Source organism: Malus domestica, chromosome 16, assembly GCF_042453785.1.
Source record: "Malus domestica chromosome 16, GDT2T_hap1".
NCBI lineage: Eukaryota > Viridiplantae > Streptophyta > Magnoliopsida > Rosales > Rosaceae > Malus > Malus domestica.
The window spans coordinates 10,986,140-11,011,464 of record NC_091676.1 but is presented as its reverse complement, the minus strand read 5'-3'; the positions used below and the strand labels follow the sequence as shown (position 1 = coordinate 11,011,464).

At 35.6% G+C, this 25,325-nt stretch overlaps 3 protein-coding genes across 3 annotated transcripts; 1 reads left to right on the top strand and 2 right to left on the bottom strand.

The window, feature by feature from the left end:
• The first annotated feature begins 620 nt into the window (after positions 1 to 620).
• On the top strand, positions 621 to 5,611 carry LOC139193221 (gibberellin 2-beta-dioxygenase 2-like). Its single transcript, XM_070816248.1, has 3 exons — positions 621 to 1,287; positions 2,975 to 3,359; positions 5,089 to 5,611. The coding sequence occupies exons 1-3, from the start codon at positions 908 to 910 to the stop codon at positions 5,353 to 5,355; spliced, it is 1,032 nt and encodes a 343-aa protein (XP_070672349.1). The 5' UTR covers positions 621 to 907; the 3' UTR covers positions 5,356 to 5,611.
• A 2,153-nt stretch (positions 5,612 to 7,764) lies between these two features.
• NI (alkaline/neutral invertase CINV2) lies at positions 7,765 to 11,495 on the bottom strand. The gene is given in 6 exon segments (NM_001294124.1): positions 7,765 to 8,091; positions 8,274 to 8,322; positions 8,449 to 8,942; positions 9,232 to 9,443; positions 9,719 to 9,884; positions 10,695 to 11,495. Coding segments are annotated over 6 exon segments (2,049 nt in total).
• An 8,054-nt stretch (positions 11,496 to 19,549) lies between these two features.
• Positions 19,550 to 22,098, bottom strand: LOC103403506 (transcription factor MYB108). The gene is made up of 3 exons (XM_008342348.4): positions 21,665 to 22,098; positions 20,745 to 20,874; positions 19,550 to 20,549 (listed from the first exon to the last, which is right to left on the bottom strand). Exons 1-3 carry the CDS (start codon positions 21,879 to 21,881, stop codon positions 19,847 to 19,849), a joined length of 1,050 nt encoding a protein of 349 aa, XP_008340570.2. The 5' UTR covers positions 21,882 to 22,098; the 3' UTR covers positions 19,550 to 19,846.
• Positions 22,099 to 25,325: the final 3,227 nt, after the last annotated feature.

Sequence of the window (25,325 nt, the reverse complement as noted above, 5' to 3'; positions counted from 1 at the left end):
CACGTTCATATAAAAAGGGTAATGTTATTCATCATCCCATTTTATTTCTCACATATTTTTATAAATTTTTATCCATTGATCGTCTTCAATTCACACAATTCGACGATCAAAATTGAGAATGATGTATGAAAAGTAAAATTAAATATGTAGATAGCACCACCCTATAAAAGTTCATAATTAGATATCGTTAAATTATTTCTCTTTGACTAAAAAAAAGATAATCATGCTTTCAATATTACGATGCATAATATAGATTCTCGTGTTTGTTGTGAATCATATTTAATACCTCTGAGTAAAATTGATCCTACAAACCGAATAGGGTAATACTAGGGAAATTAAATTTCGAGACAAAATTTGTAAACTAAATGATGTATTATTAATAGGAATGAGCGTGTTTATCAACGCTTAAGTATAATAAACCAATCATCAACTTCTATGTCTTTAAGTTTTCAAAATTTTATCAACAAATATAATCTCCTTAGCATTACCCAACCTAATAAGTTAAATAATAAAAAATAGGAAAGAAAACCTAGTCAAGGAAGAGTGCACAATAAGTAACTTAAGCTAACCTTCTTGTGTGACAGAAATTTGCTATGTGTAAACGACCAGAGAAATTTGCTGGTTGTACTTCACCCAAAAGTCTATGGTTCCTGAATCCCCAAGTAATCCTTTTGTTTAAGGATAATCCCAACCGCTTGCATAGATCCTCTCTCTCTCTCTCTCTCTCTCTCTCTCTCTCTCTCATAAATACCCCATTACATCTCACTTCCTCTCCAAACTTCCCTTGAACAAAAAACTCCCTCTTCTTTTTTTTCTCTCTTTCACACAAAAACACTACAGATACACTTAGTTATTCACCATCTTCTCTTCTTAGTTTTCTGCACCCACATCTCTTAGATTATTAACCATGGTGGTGGCACCTCCAAACCCAATTAGCAACGAAAAGATCCTGGCCGTTGATCTCCCCATCATAGACCTCTCAGCCGAGAGGTCTCAAGTGAGAACACTCATTGTCAAAGCTTGTGAGGACTATGGTTTCTTCAAAGTCATCAACCATGGCGTCCCAAAAGATATTATATCCACAGTGGAGGAGCAAAGCCTCAGCTTCTTTGCCAAACCAGTGTCCGAGAAGCAAAGAGCAGGACCTTCCGATCCCTTTGGCTATGGCTGTAAGAACATAGGCTTCAGTGGTGATATGGGAGAGGTTGAGTACCTTATTTTCAACACAAACCCAATTTCTATAGCTCAAAGATCCAAAACCATCTCAAATGAGCCTACAAAATTCAGGTACTTGTTCTTATTTTGTTGTTTTTACAAATTTTTACATTTTATTTTGTTTTTGCATGTTTTTAGATTTTATACTTTTATTATTTACCCTCTAGGATTCTCTAGCTATTTCAGTAGTTATTAATGGGTTTCCATTCTATGGTTTTAGTTACTTCTTCTTTAGGTAGGTGGTACATGACCCGTAAAATTTAGCTAGAATATCTCAAATGAAGGACGGTCGCAGGAAAGGGTAACAATTTTGTGTAGGTCTAGGGATGAACTGTTCATTAACTAGCAATTTACTTTGTTTTTTTTTTTCAAAGAAAATTATAACATATGCAATATTTTTCTTTTTACGCAATTCTGTTTAACTATTATTGGGTTAACTTTATTTTTTTGTTTGTCGCAAATGCGGATTTCGAACCTTGATTTTTTAAGCCTACTCCTGCTCATATCTCTATCACAATAAACTTATTTAAAAGAAGATAAACTGATCAGCTGCAAAGTTGATTCAAATTCAAACTAACTTGATGATTTTAGTTTATCTAACAACCTCATCTTGTTTTTTTCTCATAATTTCCTAACTTTCCAATTTATTTTATGATTCGAATTCATTTCAAATACATTTTTTTACACAAATCTTAAAGCAATTATTTTTTAGAGTCATCAATGACACTTTATAATAATAACTTTCTACAGAATAAAAAGTGCAAATAATCATTTAGAATGTTAATAACAATCTCTCCATTTTATATGTATGGAAAATCAAAATCAAAATAAAATTGAAAAGTAAGAAATAGAAGAAACCATTTGGTTGTTCACGTGACTTGTTAAAATCAAAACAAACACTAAAAAAAACAAGGGAACAAAGGGACCTCTTCTCGACTCCTAGATGGTGGGATAAGCTGTCAGTGACAGACTTACTCACTGAGTCATTCACTCCTCTTCCTCCTCTTCTCTGTCGATTACCAAGATTGTACAAAAATTAGAGAGCTAGCATATTTTCCATTACTGAACTGGGAAATCGGAAAGGAGAAAGATGGAATACAAAATTGTTGTTCCATTATTGTAATGATAATTGGGGAATCAGAATGACAAGTCAGAAGCAGCACATCAAGAGCGCCTAATCATATCATATAATATAAAATATAAATAAATAAATAACTAATAATTAAGCAGTTCATTTGGGTGTTGAAAAAGAACTCAAATAATTAAATAAATAGAGGAGAAGAAAACAGCTTCCAGAATTAAGGGAGAACTTGTCGTATAACTGTTTGTATAACTCCTTATATTTACCTGTTATTATCGTGTATATTTCATACCCAATTCCTAAAGAAATTTTAGTTATATTAGTTGCCCGTTTTTATCTATTTTCTTGGTTATCCTTATTTTATACATCGTAGTCAGAATATCTGGATGGGGTTAGAAAGTGACTAGTTTTTAGACTTTGTGTTACTTAAAAGCTAAGAAAACAAAGGTAACGGAAAGTTGGAGTCAAGTCGGGAAATAAACTTTCATGAAACAGTCTGTAATACTTAGCATCAAGTCATGTCGAAAGAATCTTATACAATGTCGTGTTTTAGTAATCTAAAACGCTACGATGGAGGTGAATTTGTTCCATGATCCGTCGATTTCCTGCGACAAGTGAAAGTGCTGCAAGCTAGTTTGTGGGTACTGAATATCCTGATGAGTGGTATTGTCTAAACAGTTCTGCAGTAAGTGGATACATTGCAGCAGCAAGGGATTTGGCATGTGAGCTTTTGGATCTGATTGGTGAGGAACTGTGGGTCCCTGACACATCAGTCTTCAGTAGGCTGATCAGGGGTGTCGACAGTGACTCCGTCTTCAGGCTCAATCACTACCCGCATCTGCACAACAAGCAGGACTTCTGCAAGGACAAGGACACGTCACCCTCCTCCTTAAGCAGCGACATCGGCAAGGTAGGGTTTGGGGAGCATTCTGACCCTCAGATCCTCACCCTCCTCAGATCCAACGACGTGGCCGGCCTCCAAATCTCTCCACAAGATGGGGTTTGGGTCGCTGTGCCCTCTGACCCCACGGCCTTTTGGGTTAATGTGGGTGACGTGTTGCAGGTTGGTCTATTCTCCCTCTCTCTCTCTTGATTTTCTCTCTCTAGATATTCATATGTCATGATAATCACAATCTTAAAAAAGAAGACTTTGAATTGATTGAGTCAGACTTGGGAATTTAGGGTTTTGCACGTAGCTTTTGAGACTGATTTGAGTAATCTCTGCAATTTTGACTGCTCGTAGCTTTTGCATTATCGGTAAGTGAGGAGAGTTTTTTTCAATATGATCGGTACGGAGTAGTATATTATGTATTATTATATAAATAATGATATATATATGCTAAAAATTTAATAACTTAAAAAATAAAATTTCTTATTATTCTTATTAAAACTTGTGGTGTACTATTTATATTCTCATTTCAATTAAAATTTTCTCGTAAGTGAGGGCCCAGCATATCAGTTCATAACCAATCAGAGTGTGACTTTAGTTAGGGGGTCTGGCCCATTGGGTAATTGATGACTAGCCATGTTTGAAGCATATTGAAACTGAAAAGTGCTTCGTTAGTTGGACCGCATGCCATTTACGGTGTGTTGGGACTACCTCACAAAAACAAGGTGAATTTTCCTTTCAACTCAATTTAATCTCTCCAAGAAAAATCAAAGTAATAACACACCTAGTCCCTTTATGTACCCTTTGGAAGAGGATCCTCTCCTGAGCTCAGGATGAGGATCCTCCTGACCATAAAATTCGGATCGTTCAAATTTAATCCAACAGCTCCAAACATAAAGTTCTCTAAAAGTTATAATAATTGTAACCGTTGAATTAAATTTGAACGGTCCGGATTTCTTGGTCAAGAGGATCCCCATCCTAAGCTCAGGAGAGGATCCTCTTCCGTTCCCTTTGAGTTGGTTGCCCTTGTTTAGGGTAGTCCTAGTACTTCCTTTGCAAATGAGTTTTTTTTTTTTTTTTTTGGAAAACCTTTGCAAATGAGTTTTGTGGGATAAATCTTGACTGTTTTGAGAGTTGTTAAAGCATGCGGTTGATTGTGAGTCCTTGATAATCTCACAGTTCATTAATAATTGACAATTGTATTGAGTGGTTGTTAGTCACTGATGGAAGTGAATCCTACAACTTATCAATAGTTCACAGTCGCATCGTGTGCTGTGTTTGATATAGTGTATTGATATCCATACACTTGTTTTTACTTCTTACACACCTCTCTTAATTTTCGGTAATCAAATAAAATGAATTGAAGAAGATCAATGACCAAGAATTAACAAAAGCTATGTGAGGTAAAAAATAAGTGTGTAAATAGCACCATCCTTGATATATATATGTTGTAGAACAACTAATGTATATCTATCCGTAGAACAAAGAGGGCATGAAGAATGATAAACCTTACCTTAAGAGTAGTCATGCTTCTTAAAAATTTAAATGTAGGTTTTCCATAACTTCTTAAAAAACCCAATTCAACCTAAGAAAAGTTCTCATTAAGTAGTCACGTCTCAAGATATTCTTTTTGGTTGGATAAAAGTGAAATGAAAACAACTTGTCATACAGAATTGAAGCTTCTTGTTGGGTTGATTGACTTCATGCTTTTCCAAGTACAAATTTCTTAAAGGTGATAAAGAAGTTTGCTGATTCATAGATATCAATACAACTGTTTCTAACACACCTTTACACGAACTTTTTAATCATGTCGATAATAGAGATGAGACAAACAGACTTATATAAGTTCTTAATGTGTTTTAGTTGAATTGTGTTTTAACTAATTTTTTCCTTAATTTTGAAGGCCATGACAAATGGAAGATTTGTGAGCGTTAGACATAGAGCCTTAGCCAATTCATCAAAGTCTAGATTGTCAATGGCGTATTTTGCAGCTCCCTCCCTGAACGCATGTTTGAGTGTTCTTCCAGAAATGGTCACACCGGAGAAGCCTCGGCTCTACAAACCCTTCACTTGGGCTGAGTACAAGAAAACCACGTTCTCTCTAAGCCTCGGTGAAAACCGTCTTAATCTTTTCAGAATTTCTTCAAATGATGAATGCTTCATGGATTAAGGAGCAGCAATGAAAAGTTACAGAGAAAAAAACAAAGAAACATAGGACAGTGAAAATTCTGAAGATAAGCAGCTTATTCCACTCAAGAACTTTTTCCTCTCTTTCTTTCTTGTTTTTCATTAACGCAGTTTTTCTTACTCATAGTGAAAGTCATAGACCTTGTACTTATAAATGGGGGAAATGTTTAGGTACTTAATTAGGTCATTAATGAAAAGAAAAAAAATTATGCTCAATAAATTTACGGGTTTTATTATTATTATTTTTTTAAACAAGAAGAAAGTAGAGATAAAGAATCAAACTCTTGTCGTAAATGTGTTTTTTTGATATTATCTTTCTTTTATTTAATTGAAAGACAAGATAAACATCAAACTTTTTATAGCGAATGTGAACCGATGTATGCTCTATTATTTGAGATTGAAACCCCACCATGAAAATGATTGTGGGGATCGAGATCTCAGGTTTCAAGCTATGTACGTATTCGCTTATTTTCTAAAAAAAAGGTTGAAATATCTTTCTTGGTCCATAATGTCCACTAGGGAGAAAATTTGTGCTGCATGCATGTGGGAGTCTGTGCAAAGAGTCCAGCTCATGGTCCCTTTTATTTTGGTGCAAGGGTCCAGCTCATGGCATCGAATGATAATCTTTGGTAGGTAACCTACTAAAGATTGTTTTTCCTCTCCTACCTTACTCCATGGACCAGACCGCACCGTATTAATCTTCACTTCAAATATGGCAATGTGTTGGGATTCTGATGTATCATTGAGATATATCCTCTTGAGTTTGCGACACTTAGTTTCTGTTCTATATATATATATATATATATATATATAGTTTGTAGGGCACACAGTAACTTTTTTCAAGGATCGGTTGTCTATGTTTTAGTTCACTATTCATATGTAAATATTGGACCAATACATTTTTACAAAGAAACTCTAAAATAGGTATCATTTAATATGACGGTGATATGATTCCGGATTTGAATGGTTTTTATTAGACATAATTTTTGAGAAAAAACGTAAAAAATGTTCGAATAAATTGTTGAAATACATTATGAAGTAAGCTCTACATAATATATATTTAGATATATCGACAATTACGAGTAAAAAATTTCCCGCTTGACTGGAGTGAGCTTAATATCGTTACAGATATAGGACCAAAGACTGATGTAAATGGAGGCAGATTGTCTACCCTCTTTTTACCATGCCCTTCTCATCCCCTTCTATTTGTGTAGTCACAGTTAAGCCACATCAATATGTCTTATTATCCTTACAAGAAAAATCAATATAAAATGTTAACGTGGCTTAACCGTGACCGTACAATGTAGGAAATGATGAGAAAGGTATGGTAATGGGAGGGTAGACAATCTGCCTCCGATGTAAATAAGGTGGGCGGAAGAATCCAACCCAAAACCATCAAAATCAATTTCTAGGTTTGTGGAAATATGGAAATAATTGAAATAGGTAAAAACTAGTGTGGGAGTGTGCCCCTACAGAAGGTTAGTGGACCCCAACTGCATTCTCCAATCTCATTAGAGTAGGATTCTCTCTCCTCCTATTCTTATCTCCTTCCCTCCCCTCTCCTCAAATATTGTTTTTTATATTATTGTCTCTATAAAAAAATCAATATGAGATGTTGATATGACTTAACCGTAACCGTTTAAGTATGAGGGGAGGAAAGGAGAGAGAGATTAGAAGAAGAAAGAATCGTCCTCCATATTCATCAGGAAAACAAAAGCCACTCTAATTTCTGGAAAATCTTTATTTTTATTTTTATTTTATATGTTTAGCTTTCCTAAAGTTTCGAGCTAAAAATCAACTTTCATATAAAATTTGAATAATGTTGAATCAAATTAAATCAAGTTAGGTTCATTAAAAAAAAACTCCTATAAACTCCGTTCATTGTAAAAATCTGAAGTCTTTAAAAAAAAAAAAAATCTCGCCGGTAATGCAATGCTATTAATAAATTGCAATACCGGTGAGGATTTTTTTCTCTTTCAAAAGTTTTATTTTTCATGTGATTTGCAATGATATTAATAATTGTCATGGTAATAGGAAATCTACTCGATCGGATGAAATCTAATTTCGACGCGTAAAAATTAAACAAGAAAATTAAGTTGCTAAATCAAGCAAATGGCTAAACGCCGTTCAAATTGGTTACATTTTCACCAACGTAATACATGTAAATTTTCAACAACATACAACGAGACGCGAGTTAAAAGGCTCTGCTAAAACTCAGCCTTTTTAACTACAATCAGTCTGTACTTCGATTAATGTTCGACAGAATGTGCATGTCGCACCTGCTGGGCGCTGGCTGTTAGAGAAATTCTAATGCCAATTATATTAGATTGAATCATCTTCCAGGGTTTCGTTAGTTACCCACAAGCACCGAGCACAAAGATACCGTACGTCACTAGACCGCAACCTGAGATTTTGCAGCAAAGCGTGAACACTTCTTTCGACTAGTTTTATTGAGAGCACAAACGCAAGTCTCGAGAAGTTCATAATCCTCCTCCCAAAACAACAATGATGCCTTGTCGGGGTTCTCCAAAAGCATCTTCGAGGTTAGGTAACCAGCAATTGTCCATGTCTGGTGAAGCCGGGATTGCTTGCCTATAAATCTCCCGCTTTTTGTGTCATAGTATTCGGGCCAGTTATCCATAGAAAGCCTCTTCTCTGCCAAAGCAACTGCCTTTTGCGCTAATTCTGTCCTCCCCATCTTGATGCAAGCCAACGTGAACTAAGATAATTATAGAAGACACAGTTACAGAAATCAGATAATCGGTTGCAGCACATGCTATACAGAATATATAGAACCAAGGACAATCGATAGGTGCACAGAATAACCCTCTGGACCACCTCTGCAAAATAAACCCAAAAAGAAAGTGGAAAAATCCAAAGAAAGTGCTTTTATGACATTACCTGCCATAGGAGGGTTGGCCAAGATCCGCCATTATGATATGACCAAGGCCTACAAGTGGACACAATAAGTGCATAAGCAATAAATTCAACCGGGAGAAGAGCTTGTAGTCAGAAGATTTGCAGAACAATGAGGTATACATGAGTAACAAAGAGAATAAAATTTAGTGAGCCTCACGTGTTTTTTGGGTCACCACCAGTAATTATTCGCCATTCTTCATACTCCAGAGCAGGGTAGCAAATTTTAAGGGGCATTTGAGCTACGAAATCATCCCATTTGGCCTCAATCAAATTCAAGATGCCCTCATTCTGTTTTTGGGTACCAAGGGATGATACAATGGACCAAAGATTTCCAAGAGTGAAGAACCTAAAATCCATATGCGCAGGTTGCAGATTGCCAATGAGGTAACCACCTTCCTCAGGAATCCAATCAACTAACCAAGATGGAATTTGATCCGGATAGATATTGAATTTGTTGATGGCATCTGTGGAATATTCCTCCGTTTTGTAACGATAAATCTCATTAATCTTCTTCATATCCGCCCAATAATATTCTCTGATATGAAACGAGAGTGCACTAAGTCGGTTATTGACTGCAGCCACCAAATCTTTTGTCCCGTCATTGACAATGAGCATTTCACGGGAGCATCGTAGAGCTGAATAAAACAAAGCCTGTATAACCAGATTTGTTGAGTAAAGTATAAACCAGAGAAGCAAGCAAAATAAGGGGGCAAACAGAGGGCTGGTATTCTATCTTATTTATTAATTAACCAATATAAGCAACTGTTCCCCGAGGGGACACTATGATAGTTAGGAGTTCAGTTTTCTCCTAAGAAATATTGGACTCAACCGATGGTGTGACTCTTGTATAGAAAGGAACAACGTAGAAGAGAACCAGCTAGAAGCCTAGGATATGACATGTATAAAAGGAACTAAAACATTTGTACATTTTCAAACTTACTTGGATTTCAAGAGGGTGTCCATGAATACCCATCCGTCTATCAATCATACAGGACCCATCAGTGACCAACAGGGTCGGAAACATGTCAAATCCATTTTTTAAACACAGATTAAGAATCAGCCTTATGCCTGTCTGGAACTCCACCCTTTCTTGCAATGCATAATCACCTGTGATCTTTCCATAAGCTCTCAACAAGATTATCCACCACAACCCTGTCAAAAGTAATTCTAATATAAATCAGATACTATCAATACCAACTGTAAGATTGTAATGTCATTATGCTCTCCAACTTTTCCCCCTCCCCCCAAATATATAACGAGAAGGTTTGTTTATTGAACATCACGTACGCAGCAGTTATCCCAACCCAAAAATGGACAACAAGAAAAACATAGGCAGCAGTTGAGCACCAGTGATTTACGCAGCAACACTAATCTAACTGAACTAGTACTTTATATGTCACAGTAACCAGCAAATAATTTTAAATTACCTGAATCAACAGGTGCTACACGACCGATTGCTGATTCACCAAAATCAGGATCTAAAACTTCCTCAAATGCTCCAGGGTTTCCATCAAGAGGAACAGTCCTCACTTTAAAGCTTGCCGGCATCAACCCTTGCCCAGGGCTGTGGCAGTCCACTGTCTTCTCCCAGCTCTAACACATGACCAAACAACAATTAATGAGCTGTCACAAAAGGGAGCCAATGCTCAATGCGGAACCAGATTACCAAAATATATTTGAATTTTGAACAGTATGCCCATTTCTATTCTTACATCACCACAGATGTCATTGGCTATCAATTGAAGAATTAAACTACTTTAATCTGCTAATAGGAGGAAACCAAGAGATCATATACAAAATCTCAAAAGTCTAGCAACAAGGTTGCATTAGCATTGGTGTAGGAAAAAAAAATTGTGGGAAGAAGAATAATTATTAACATTACCGTTTTAACAGGACCAAAAGTTGTTTTAGACTCTCAGGCTGAGCATTACCGTGTTAACTTAACACCAAGAGTTGTTTAAAAGTCTTAGTCGGAAATTATAGTTCATACGCACAAAACTAACTTAGATTTGTCATCAGAGACTTTCAAGGCAAAAGGAAATGTGTAGGAATTCAGATCAGTGACCTCAGTGATACCAGATTCATTTGCTGATTCAATTTCATAATAACTTTTGCACTTTTAAATGCTTGGTTGAATATAAACTCTTTCATTTTACGTCAGACAGTTCAATAAGCACATTTCTCGTTATTCCATTTGAGTTCTACAACATCAACTTAGTTAATGTTATTAATTCCTTTAATGCCCAACTTATGGATAAAATGTATTAATTATTACAAAGAAACTGCATTTTAAACTGCAGAACCATATGATTAACATGAAAAATGTATATTCCACTAATTAGATTAAAAAACTAATGAATTTAATGTAACATTATACGCAACTGTTAAAGCTTGTGACATTACCTGTAACTGCAAAGTGTGAAGCAGGAAATTCTTGACAATCTCCGCATCCCCATTGAGCAAGAAAGCGAGTGCAGATGGGACAAAATCTCGAATAAAGACCTGATCGTAATTGAGGGGTGTCTTGTCAGCCGGATCAGTAGCAGCAAGAGTTCCCACCGGAGTCCCACAGTAACTAACAACGGAGTCGCGAAGTAACCTCCAGGCCTCCTTTTCAATATCAGACAGCTCTCTCTCAATCTTATTGTCATTCAAACCCTTGGAATTACCTACATTTACATTTACATTTGAGCTATTTACCTCTACCCTAGACTCTTCATCCTTAACTAAATCACCACGATCCGTCTCGGTCCTCTCTATCACTAAAGGTTTCACATTCAAGCCACCTTGAATGTAAATACTCTCGAACGAGCTCTTCCCATTTACCTGAGTCTCCACCGAGGTTGAATGGTTCTTAATATCCGACGCTACATTCGATATCACTAAAACACACCTTCTCCTACTACTACCACTTCCACAACCAACACGGCTACTCGCCGTATAAACCCTAGACCGCCCCCAATTCGAATCAAAAACACTAAAATCTCTCTGATTCGGATCAATTACACGCATGCACCCTCCAATCTGAGAACTACAGCCACGATCGTGACTTCTCGATCGCAATTTCCACAAATTACCAGTAACTTTTCTATTCAATTTCGGCTGCCCAGAACCGAAAATTGAAGAACCTCTATAGCCATAGCCCATGAGAATTCTACAACATGGCCTCACGGTACAGATTCCAATACAATTGCTGCTACTCATTTTATCTATATTTACACTAATCACTAAATACACCAATTTTTTTTCCACTTTTTTCTTAAAAATTTAAAAACAAAAACAAAAAACAGAAATTTGGATTGTATTTTGGTAATTACCGCTCTGTTATTCTCGAAAAAAATCAGAAAAACAGAGTTCGATCCGATGAATTCCTTGGATCTTATAAATTTTCAGAAATTTAAAGCTAAAATTAATAGAAAATAAAATAGAAAGTAGACGTTACTTACAGTTGATCTGGGCGAAGAGTTTGAATGATGAATGCGACGAACAGAAGAGAGAGAGAGAGAGAGAGAGAGAGAGAGAGAGAGAGAGAGAGCGCGTCTGAAGAATGTGTAGTCGGTTGAAAGCCGCGCTTTTATAACCAACGGAAAGGTCAAAGATAGATGGTAGCTGGCCACGGAATTACAAATATACCCCTGCACGTGCTGAGTTAGGTATGTGATCGAGGAAAGGGTGATGTTCCAACGAGGGTAATTTTGTCTTTCTAGCAGCTATAGGAAAGGGTTCCGGTAGGTCAGTTGTGGGGACCCATCCCGGTCGTTGGGATTAAACAACGTGCGGAAATCGGAAAAGCGCGCGTTTGCGGGTTTGTTGTTTTGGATGACGTGGAGGGTTGGGATTGGCGAAGAGGCGAGGTTCCAACAGCGACGGAGGAAAATCTATACGGAACGCGTGCGTGGGAGTTGGTCGAGGTTTTTGACCAGAAAATCTGCCAACAAGTCTTGCACGTTGGGGTTAGAAAGCTGACTTCAGATTTGGGCCAAGAATATTGGGCTTGAATCAGTTAAGGCCTTTTGATAAAATTGGGGCTTCTCTGGCCTTCAAGTGTGATGGATTTAGTGGGCTCAAAATTTGTAACGTCAATAGGAGGAGTGACGGAAACGAGGAGTTTGTGTAGACTGATCGTTACATTAGGGCGAGAGAGATTTGGGCTAACCTACATATTAATGGGCTAATCAGAGTCCAATTTGGTTGGGCATTTCTGGAAAGAGAAGTGACGGGTAAAGAGAAATACAATTAGACAGTACTTAAGGCACTAACTATTATTCCTACCTTTTGCTTTGAGTTTTGTTTTGAGTTTTGCTAAGGCATACTTCTTTGATGTGGGTGTTGTATGAAAAAACATACTCACAACGGGTGGCTCTTACATATAGGGGGCCTCGGAGTCACACCTTTTATGAGTGTTATCGTATCTTAGAATTTCTTTTCATTTACTCGTAACAAACAAGAAATTGCCACAGTATGCGTTACATAAATTGATAATCAAAAGTTTAGATCATAATTGGTTACTTAAACATTATTCAAGGGAAACACCTAACAGTGTACTAGTTAACATTATTAGAGTTTATTTGTATTCTTTTGTTCCAATTTTTTGTTTTTGTAATTAATGAGCTCGTAAATTGAATGCCAAATAGCTCGTAAATTTGTCTCGACATGTGCTCCTACAATGTATATGAAAGATGATATGTTCTAGATTCATATTGAAATTAGACTCATCGATATATATATAAACTATTAATTATTTCCAAATTGAATGCCAAATGGCTCGTAAATTTGTCTCGACATGTGCTCCTACAATGTATATGAAAGATGATATGTTCTAGATTCATATTGAAATTAGACTCATCGATATATGGAGAGGAATTTGTGCCACAGGTACACCGTTACAGTAGCGTCTTGTGTCAATAATACAATAACATGTGTTAGTTTCTCTTCATGTGTCTTTATATTATTGGCACTTGACATTATTGTAGTGTTGTACATGTGTCAATAATACAATAACATGTGTTAGTTTTTCTTCATGTGTCTTTGTATTATTGGCGCATGACGTCATTGTAGCGGTGTACATGTGTTTAATTCTCTCCACATGTATTTATATTATTAACATAACTTGTCACCAGTTACCCGTGCCATACAAGTCCTCATGCTCTTATTATTCAATTCAGGAATGGAGCTTGTTACCTTTAGAGAAGCACATGAAAGCTTTAACGCTAGGCCAAGCAAACTTGGTGCTTAAGACAATTCTGTGTTTAAATAAGTAATCCACTCTCTAAGTCTATAATTGTCCAAGTGCTTTTTAAGTAAAATAAGTAAATTTCATGTTGAAAACCGTCACTGATGGCGTAAGCAGTGATTCCATTTACATTCGTACTTAATTATGCCGGATGCCACTAATTGTGTAGTAATTAAAATATGAATAATCAAAAGATTAATGATCAAACTCAGCTGCTGCTTGACCCGTGTTTTACGTGTATATTAATGCATAAACAATTTTAACTTGCGTTTCCAGTCAAGGCACTAGGCTGCTAAAACTCGTTAATAATCATTGTTTAGTTTAAAAGAAGATCAATATTTTCTAACACACTTGTCACTTTGTTTACGCTTAAATCATATAAACTTAGTGGGATAATTTTAACCCGTAAATCTACATTTACCTATTTTGATGAAGAGTTGGTATAAATCGTTATGCATGTACATCATACAGTTGTAGTTTTGATATTAGAAGGCAAAGCATGGTGCATCAGCCACGTATTTGAAGTTGGAGGTGTCTTACCAATGAATACATTTTTGAGTTTGATGGTTACACAGTTATGAGGTGTTTGAAAATTTACGTGTAGTAAATACACGTGTTATAATATGAGTTGATTGATAATATCACATAGCGTGCTGTTATTATAACAATCGGAAAATAACTACAGTCAACAAATGATCCACTATTATTATAAGGTTACTTTGATATACCAATGACCAAACCTTATTTGTTCCTCGAGTCATCTAATCCATTATCATCCTTAATTTCCTAAAAATAAAAAAAATAAAAATCCACTGTTGTAATTCTTTAAGCCACTAAGGTTAACCCAGTTGTGAGAACGGGGTAGGTGGATACATGACTAGGAGTAGACTATATACAAAATTAAAAACTCTCCAATGAAAAAAAAAAAAAAAAATTCATCCACCATTTAGTATTCATGTGTGCGTGCACAATTTTAAACCATTGACTGATGTGAAACTTGTTATGAAACTCGCATTATCTTAAATAATGCATTTTGCATTGTATTTATCAACTAGCAGTTAATTTGCTTGCTATTCCTATTCGTCTCTTAGCCATCCCTTTCCAAACCTTAAGTTTATTAATGGCTTCAAACTTTCACATCGCCGTACGTTGACATTCATGCTTCTTATTCAACTCTGTCCCTTCAAGACAATGGAGTAGTAACAAGAAGAATCGTCAAGTTCCGCATGTTTGGGCGCGCATTTAGCCAATAATTTTAGCAAAATATATAGCATGTCCACTGTTAAATGTTCATGACGGAACAAAAGTATGTACTTGGCCTTATCCAATATATATGACAGGTGATCAAGAATCTGGACATATAAAGATCATGCATGCTCCAATATGTACAAGTCATGCACGCATCTAATCGTATATGGTTTAGGTTTAAGTACATTTTTGTTTAGTAAGGGTTTTGTAGCTCATCAATTGGTTAAGAGCATTCTCCGTTACACCTGAAGTCTCGAGTTTGAATCCTCATTCCTTTATAGTTTGTTTAAAAAAGGTATATTTCTCTTCATATATATGTAGTTTCGTTCTGAATCTCCCCTCCCAAATACCGCTCGTATTAGCTTATATATCATTGAAACCCAGTGCTGAATTTGTAACATAAGTCACAAATGCACAAAGCTGTTGAAAAATTTACGATCTTTTTTTGGTGAACTCTCACAAAACCGAGTGCTAAGTGGAAGAAAATCATCTTTGCTTATCACAAATGTACACGAAAATTTTTGAAGACTCATTAATTTCTATGGAAGAAGTTTATCAACCTCAATTATTTTGAGGACCAGGAAGGTACCCATGTCGTATGGCTTTGTAGTTCGTAATCAAGTTTGCCTTCCTTAATTAATCTAATTTGTTAACATGAACATGAATTAAAGAACCCTAATTATGTAAGCATATGAACAAATATACCAACCTAACCAAACAGGATAAGTACAACGAGTCAATGGCATATATAATCCAAGTACTAAGTAATATCTCATCATATAACTCAAATGTGGAACACCAACAAGGGCACTTAGTTTATGTGTTACGGGTAGGAATCATCTTCTACACAATTTAGGGCATAAAAAATAGAAAGACATGACACATTTAATTAATAGCTAAGTTTAGAATCTATTAATCTCATCATCTCTAAAATTTGTGGCTGTGAAGGCCTTTGACAAACCCTAATTAACTTAAGAACGTCGTTTTCAACAGAAAGCTTCACGCAATTGATATCATCGGTGAGAGATTTAAAGGGAATGGGAATGGATACATCAATTAACTCAAAAATGCGTAGTAAAAGAAAAGAGAAAGTGCTTCAAGGTGGTCCAGAGTTGTAGGAACTGGGAAAATACATGTGGGCTCAATATATCTGTTTGTACACGGCTCCGGAAATAATGATATTTGTCTCTGTTGGCTTAGCTATGTTACCATGTGGTTTTGTCTCAGAGATTATGATTCTTAAGCAACATGCGTGGACCTAATTGTTCTCTTATTGAGGAAGTAAACACTAAAGAGAATGCTTTATAGGATGATCTCTTGATTAACGAGTTCTTTTGTTTGCATAAAAGGAAGTGGTGAGACTTTAAGTCAACTCTTTGTAAGTTTTTGTCTTTCGGGAATGTGTGTGGGTTTAGGGCTATTAAAGTTTTACGCTAAATGACACTAGTACGATGGTTTGGTGGTATCTTTCTCTACTTATAAGTGGAGGGTTTTACGTTTGACTTATCCAAAAAATGTGTTTTGTAACAAATTATAGCTGACCCATTATGTGATTTAGCTCAAATCCGCACCTTTTAATATGATTGTAACTTTAAAACTTTTACAGTTGAGACATTGGATAAACCTAAATATTCACAGCTCGTATATATTAGTATGTTTAAGAATCTTGAATGTTACGTTTGAAAACAATTATACTTCCAGGTTAGCAAATGACGGCTATTAACAATATTCTATATACTAATTAACAAACGAAACATATGTGTATGCAATGCATGCATGGCAGTTTGCACTAATTTCAACCTAAGCTTGCTTACTATATTCAATGTTATGAAGAAGAATGAGTTGAAGCTACATAATGTCAAATAGTAGTGGCATGAAAACTTTGAAAATAAAAGCATTTTGATTCTTCCCCACCGCCCTATTTGGTTTGTTTTCACCAACTTGAGTTCTCTACACACCAGAACACCCTCCACAGAGGATACAAAAAGAGGCTATACTAGTTCAAAATCAAATTGTCATCAAACTTGAGAACACATATGCATAATCAGCATTACATATACGTATATTGTACGGTACGACTAGTTTTCCAATGACAACTCAATTATTTTTTAAATGCGCCAGAATTCCGCTGATAATCTTAAGTTAAAACTCAAACTGAAAATCTTAGATGCTTGTACGTAAATCCACACTAATCTGATCAAGAGTTGAGTCGTCAATATGCAACATCGGTTATCATTTCTTACTTTAACATATCTTGCATAGAGTATTTATTCATTTCAATCCAAACAAAACAAACTTTTTTAATCAATCTAGTTAACATGCGTTGAGTAACTAACAAACGGGCAGTTCAAAGATTTGAATCATTGATCACGTCTCTTTTTGTTCTTATTAAAATGAATCTCTCTCTAAGGTTCTATATGTATGCCTAGAGTGATCACATAGATTTCTTTTAGGGTTTTAGGTGGATTATACAATGCATGCGATAGCCAACTGAATAACAAAGAACCCTACCACCCCCGTGATAAGGAGAAACTTTTCGGTATGTCGAAATTTAGGAAAGTATACCACATGTCATCATATAATTAGAGAGAAGTTTCTTCTTATTTTTTAATGGCCTCTCCAAACAATAAAATGTGACATACCATTTTATGTTCCGGACACATTGAAAAATCTATCTGGTATAAGATGCAGTCAAGGTGCCGCGTGAGCCAAAATTGGTCCCACATCTTGACCGAGAAGTCGTTGCAGATGGTCTATTCCCGAAGCGGGAGCCATTCATAGTAGCTTCGCGTTGAAACTAAAAGTGGAAAAATTGGAAATCAAGGTGGCGGAAGGATAAGTCTCCAAGACTATCTGTGATTGTGGAGTCCAGTTGTACATTCAATTTAATGAGTACCCCATACCGTATAAATCCGTATGTGCACTGTATAAACATATACATATAGGTTTTCCTGTATGTATAAGTCATACATTCACTGGTTTGTAGGGCAATTTCAATGGTTGCGGCTCTCAGTGCTTCTGCCCAGGAAGCCTATGTGGGCCTAACCATTAGGCACTCTACTTCCTATTCTAACACGTGGCAGCTCCTCAACCCCGTCACCGACGGGGACCACTCTGGTGGCTTCTCTTATGGGCACGCGGCCTACAAAGATTCCCCGCCGCCATACCCCCTCTTTCTCTTTTCTCAATCGTAGTCTACCATTCAATCACGTTTGATCTCGACTTTTTTCATCTTTGCACGTGCCAACCTAGATTAATATCCCTTCAATTAAGATTTGTTTTCTTTTAACGAATACAAATTAAAAATAGTTACTAGCTTTCCAAAAAATGTCAATAGTAGTTCTCTACAAATTATTCATGTTTTTATTTTTCCAAATAAAGGAATGATGTTGAATTTAATGATATTAAATAATCTAACACCTCTTAAAAATCTCTATTATAGCACACTCGAAAGTACAACTGAGTGCGTCGCTCTATTACAATAAGTATAGACATACGAAAACGTTACAAACCTTAATAATAGACTAGCATTCCACACTTTGTGTGTATGAACACATTTTTTTTTAGAAAATGAGAAGGAGAGAGGGAGAGAGAGAGAACGTGGGGGGAGTGGGAGATTTTTGTTTTTGGTTTTTTTTTTTAATATTGAAGGTATTTTAACATCACATGTATGTGAGGATTCAATAAAAAAGAGTAAAATTTAGACCTGTGAAATTACATTATTGCCCATCATTTTTTTGTGTGATAGAAGACTAATTTGTCTTTTCACCCTCTTTTGGTTTATAAAGAGGGTTTCATTAATTAGTATAGATATGCCAACCCTCAAAACAAGACATTTCTAACCATCATTATTAAACATGTCAATAAGCCCTTTTAAAAAATATTTCAACTTCCACCTTGAAGTGAAAGTAGCTGTACATTGGTGCTATTTAAGCCCTTTTCTAGATGTATATAGGAGAAAATTATTGCAAATTTTAGCATAGTTAACAGGTAGTATCAAATAAATCCGTTCCTAATTGTAGTAGCTGAAAATTTGGATTATATGGATTATGGAGACACGTCACACACCATCTTTGATTTGTCTTGCTAAATGGGTTCTAATTAAGCACCTTGTCACGTCCGTACGAGGGTAAACAAAAAAGAAATGGAGCTTTGGAATCGTACTTAGGTGGCCTTTGATATGGCTAATTAGTACAAGAGATAAAGCTCAAAAAGAAAATTAATTAACTTGTTGAAAGTTGTCCTTAATGGCTAACTTAAGATACAAGTCTACAAATCCCACAACAACACGTATGGAAAATCATTGCAAAAAACCTTTTAGCAACTAGAAACTTTGAGGGGACTTTAATCTGGTTCAGGTCCCATGGACAAGGCTTTCAAAAGTTTGCAGCACTTAATCAGTGGCATATTAGAACAGTTTAACAAGGACATATATATGTAAAACTAAAGATGGTGGAACCAATTATGCACTTCTTCTAAAATGCAATCAATGGTTAAACAATTCTTTTATGTTTTCTTATTGAGATAAGAAACAAATTACAAACCAGATTCTTCAGAGATCTTTAAACTTTACATTATTTAATATAATCATTATTTGACGATAAGATATAATTCACATGAATATATATATATTAGGAAACAATATATGACCGTTGAGATAGTAATTGTATGAAATACATATAAGTATTGTAGTCAAATATTAAATTTTGTTTATCGTAGAAATTAGTTAACAATACATAAATATGATCGCAATTATGTGCCAACGTAACAAATCTGATTGAAACAACTTTGATGTCATTCATTCCAAAGAAAGAAGAAATTAAAAAATAAAATCTCAAATTACAGATTTCCTCACCCAAAAATAAAAAGGAACAAAATACAAACCGGATATTAATCCACAATTAGATCTATGTCCTTCACAAATCCTATATCTAGATTATTAATTATATTTCATGGGTTTTTCTTCTATTTCCCATAATATATTTTCTCTACATTTTTGTTTTGTTTTTATCGCTAGCTACAAATGAATGCATCACTTTCACCCTCTTTTACAGTAATTTCGTACGTTGGATCATCAAATGCTGCTGAGATGCTGTTGTAAGAACCACATGTCCTCAACATTCCACCAATTGTCCGATATGTCCCCGCCTTCCACAGTGCCCCACTGATAATTGTTGTTTTGCTCGTCCATGGTTTGGAAATGTTCTAATCCCAACCCTTGATTACCTAAGGACCCCGAGTAGTTATCGTAATTACCAACTTGATGATTGTCTTGGACGAAGTAACTATTATCCGGGGTAGGGTTATTGTTAACCGAGATAGCAGCAGCAGTAGTAGGGGTGTAATAATCAGTGAGGTCGGAAACAGGTGACACCTGAGTCCCAAACGAGTCCGATGAGGCCGCCGTACTAGAATTCTCCGGGGTATTGTAACTCGGTGTGAGTTGCGAATGTGAGGAAACTCCGAAGTGATGGTGATGACTTGGCTGTAATAACATTTGTGCTGAAGACTGGAAGTTGTTGCTGAAGTGGTGAGAGGTAGCCGGGGCGGCGACAGAGGAATCTGTTGCGGTGGCGTTGGTGGTGGTGGAGGCAGCCGCGGCGGCTTGAATTCTTTCAACCAATCTAGGCATCCAGATGTACCTCATGGTGTCCTTGAACTGCTTGCTGTTGACATCACATTTGAGTTGCTTGGCGTGTTTTTGTACACGGGTCCTCCAATAGTTTTTTATCTCATTGTCAGTCCTTCCTGGCAAGTGTTGTGCAATTTTTGACCATCTGTATTGATTGACACAAAGGAAGAATAAAATGACCTTTTTGTTTTAGTATTTACTCATTAGGGTTAATTTGAGAAAGCAAAGATAAAGGATATATAAATCCATAAATGTAGATAGATTTTTTTTTGAGGTAAAAATGTAGATAGATTATTAGAATTATTTATAATATGTTTTGATGATGATTATGTATAATTACCTGTTACCCCAGCGAGAATGAAGCTCAAGAATCAGAAGCTGTTCTTCAAGGGTGATGTTGCCACGACGGACATCGGGGCGGAGATAGTTGAGCCACCGTAATCTGCAGCTCTTTCCGGTTCTTTTCAGACCTGGGTTTGGTTGCAAAATTGAATAGTTTTGTCAGATATTATGTATCTAAATAATATAAGTAAAGTTCTTTTAAGAACGTATATAAATTAACTACTTAAATAATTAATAATTAATTTCCTTCATTTTGCTCATATTTCCTGGCAATTGGGTTCTCTGAAATATATAAGCTTTTGTAGCATATGGGGATAAGGCTAGCTAATGAATTATCAAAATCTTCCTGGAAGATATAGCTCACAACATCATCAACATATCTAGCATATCCCAAATCTTTTTAAATTACGCACTAGTTTTTTTCTTTTTCAAGAAAAAGGGAAGCTTTTCACACTAATGCCAAATCCTTTTCATAGGACCCAATATGGAAGAGGAATGATTTTTTTTTTTTTTTTTTTGTCAAACAATTGAAATCAAAGAAGCATATAGATTTCCAGCCACAAGTAATTATACGAAGACAGAGAAACATTTGGTTCGGTGCAAATTATGGAGTTTGTTTCACTCTTTCCCACGTAATTTTCAGTTTAAGGAAAAACCCATCTCAATGAACTAAACAATAAGGTGGGGAAAAAACCCCAACTATTAAGCAAATATTTTTATATTTTTACGATAATTTACACTAATTTTATATCATCGTAACTTTAAAGTGATATTATTTACACACCTATTTTTACCTTCCTTATACGTCATGTTAATTTCGATCATTTGATCATCTTCAATTCGTTAAATAAATTGAGAAGTATGTGGAAGGTAAAAAATGATGTTTGACAGCACTACCCTAGATTTATGATTAATTACCTGCGCAGCCAGCGAGGGAGTTCCAGCGGCCTTCGCCGTGGTTAGCAATGTAATTCATGAGAGCTAGGTCTTCCTCAACTGTCCAAGGACCTCTTCGCAGGTCCATCATCTGATCCTCAGCTTCCTCATGATCATGAGAGCCAGTTTCATTGAGGGTTTCTGCCGAGAGTTGTGATGATGAGCTTTTGCAACCTCTGCTTCCTTTCGCCATGTCCATCTCCAAATATCAATTCCTCCAAATGGACACGCACAAAAAAGGGGTTTGCTTATTGCTTTCCTTGCTTCTTTTTGCTTGCTTTGTTCTTGGGGGGTGGGGGGTGGGGGGTGGGGGGTGGGGGGTGGGGGGGGGGGGGTGGGAGAGAGAGAGAGAGAGAGAGAGAGAGAGAGGGGGGGAAGAAAATGAAGAGAGAGAAGGAAGAGAGAGTTGGATGGATGTACGGGAAAGAGAGGGGTCGGCTTTTATAGATGCAAAGATGGGTTTAAAAAGGGAGAACAAGTTAAGCATGTGAGAGATGAGATAGGATAGATGTAGGGATAGGACTGACTAGCAAAGCCGCAATGGGGACTTGGTGGAGTTGGGAAGTCTAATTACTTTTTAATCAAATAATTAAGCGCACACACTTAAGCTTGTTTAACTTACGTAATTAAATTTATATAGTGAGAAAAAGAAGGTTTCAAGTTTGACCCTTTGACTTTATTACCTCTCCTCTTTGTTGTGCCTTTGTAAATGAATACGTGCGTGCATTTTGAATTTAGAAATGGTTTTTTAAACAAAATGATACTTGAGATTGACATATTTTATTTTGGTGCTTAAAAATGAAAATTCTTTATTTTGGTCATTGATAATGAAAATCGTTTGAAGTAGTCATTTGTCAATCGTAACTCATTTTGGTCATTCTGTAAAAAATCTATCAATATTCTCGTTAAGTGGAATGACTGGTTAGACAAAAATACCCTTAAAAAGGTGATCACGTGGTTGTTCATGTTACAATCTAACGAGAATATTGCCATATTTTTTACGGAATGACCAAAATGATTTACGCTAGACAAACTCAATGACTACTTCTATAAATTTTCATTGTAAAAACCTAAGTGAGAAATTATGTTAGTTTTAAAAAATCATTTTGGCTAAAATTCTTTAAAAAATAGTTTTTATATCGTCTCGAAGCATGTTTGCATTTTGTTGTAAAATTTTAATTTATTATATGGACTTGCCAAGTTCAACATTGTGATGATGATAAAGACACAATAAGGATGATAAAGACAAAATAAGGTTTTCTAATAGATTACTCTGCTTTTTTCTTCTTCTATTCATATGCTTATTCTTTTGGTACAGCACGATTCTCTGATTACTTTGTCAGTGAATCTTCTGCTTGCTAATTACAAATTCGAAATTTTCTCTAATACAATATCAAAGAAAGAATATTAATCTAGAATCACACTTACATCATCAAAAAAACAGTGCCGTTGCGTAATAATTTTTTTAAAGTATCAATAACAGCTTTTTAAACTTTATTTAATCTTCTTCTTTTCGCTTCATGGGTTGGAGATTCTAGGTTTTTTTGTTGTGTTTCTTAATTGGAATTTCCTTGAGTACAAGAACAAATTTGTCCATCTCTTGGTGGATGCCTAATAAAAGGTTTTGCATATATCAATCTACAAGTTTAAGCTGACAATTGCAGAGATCATAGGGTGATTGAGAACCCTTTTTTGTGGTCCTATATATTAAGATCACCAACCGATATTGTACTGGCTCAGCTACTTATACTAGCTAGCCTTATTGCCAAATGGAAATAGAAAAACTTATCTGATCAGAAATGTAGCTTGCTATGTGAAGGGACTCCATAAATATATACACTAATTCAAGCAACTCAACCAATAGGAGACTAATTCTCATCTTATTGATTACTTTTATTCAGATTACTAGATAATATTTATTGCAAATCTTACTCAAAATAGGTAAGGCATATGAAAAAAATAACATTTTTTTTGTTTTTAGCATCAATCAATTTATAAAATAAGAGAAAAATCGAGAACGATTATATGATCACTTAAAATTTAGGGCTAACTACATTTCACATTCGACATGTTTGGAGTGATTTTTAAATGAGCTATGGCATTTCAATTTTTTCACTTTGCACCGTGATGATTTGAAATTTAATCAATTTAATGATCCTTTCGTTAAACTAATAATGCAACAAGCGTATCACTCATTTGTGAGTTGACAAGTGGATCACGTTTGCACTAATGGGCCAAAACTAGTTATCATAGAGTTTCGTCTTCTCCTTAATCAGTACTTCATATTCCAAAACGATAATCAATCACACAGTTTGATTCCACTGATGTAAGTGTGGCTGTTCATGACATTGAAGCAGGTTCCACAAATGCCACATCATCCATTTAATAGAGGATCATGCGGTCATACTTTCTTTTGATGAGATAGTACTGATTAATCTCTGTTTGTTTGTTTTTCAAGCATTATCGGTTGCAACAAAGAACGCGTTTTTCTTTTCTTTTATCCGAGCACCTCTTTTTTCTTTTCTTTTTTCCATTTTCCCCTTTTTTGGCAAATAATCCAAGCACCTCTCATAGCCTCAGGCTACTAATTAATAGTCACAAACCCCAAGCTACATTCTGAATCTCTGATGAGTGATCAGAAGGTGCAGCATTTGACTGCTCACCACCCGATTTCCCAGTGAATATGAAAATTAATCACAATTGTTAGAGCTCTAATCTTCTTATATTATTTTAGGGTGATGCGAGAGAAACCATATAATTGAATCATATTTTGTAAACAACATAACGTGGGCAGGTTGATGATTGGCTTTTGTTTGTTTGTTAAATTATAGATTTTGTTAGATTAGATGTTAAACTAGCCACCGACGAGATTCGAACCCACATTGTCATGATAGGCTCAACTCCTTTCCACCACCGTGAATTTCTTCTTTAAATCATTAAAAAAAAATCCAATCATCAATTGGAACGTTACGTGGTCTACGTGATCTACAAAAGATAGTTAAATACAAACTCCTTGATATTTTTTTCTTTTCTTGGGCTATCAGTCCCCACACCCTACTGTCTCCGGCTAATAGGTCGGCTTTTGTTCACCGCAACTTGGTATTGGTCCAATAATCTTGTATTATAGGCACATTTTATTTTAAGTTGGATTTATGTAGATATACTATTAATGGTTTATAACACTTAATCTTTTTGTAAAGGAAGTTTACACATGTTTCTTATACAAGTGAGAAGGATAGATTTGGACTCAGGGATATCAAGGGTAAGGGTAAATGCTCTTTATTAACTGGGCTAAAAGTTCATTGAGACGGAAGTTTAATCTTAATTAAACACGATTCGAGCTTCGCAAATTAAGCCTAGACGTGGGATTGTAGATGCTCTCGATCACCAAAGTTACATGCCATTGCAGTTAACTATGAACTTTACAACCGTCAAATGTACATATAGTTTTGCCATTTTCAGCAGGCTGATAATAGTTAGGAGTTCATCAAAGTAAATGCTCTGATTACCTAGCAGAAAGGCTAAAACTTTAATTAATTCCCTGTATTTAATTTTCATCCCACTTATATTAAAGCACAGTAGACGGTCATCAAATATCATAGCAAATTGGTGATTAAAGTTGCTCAAAAGTTGACAATGTGCG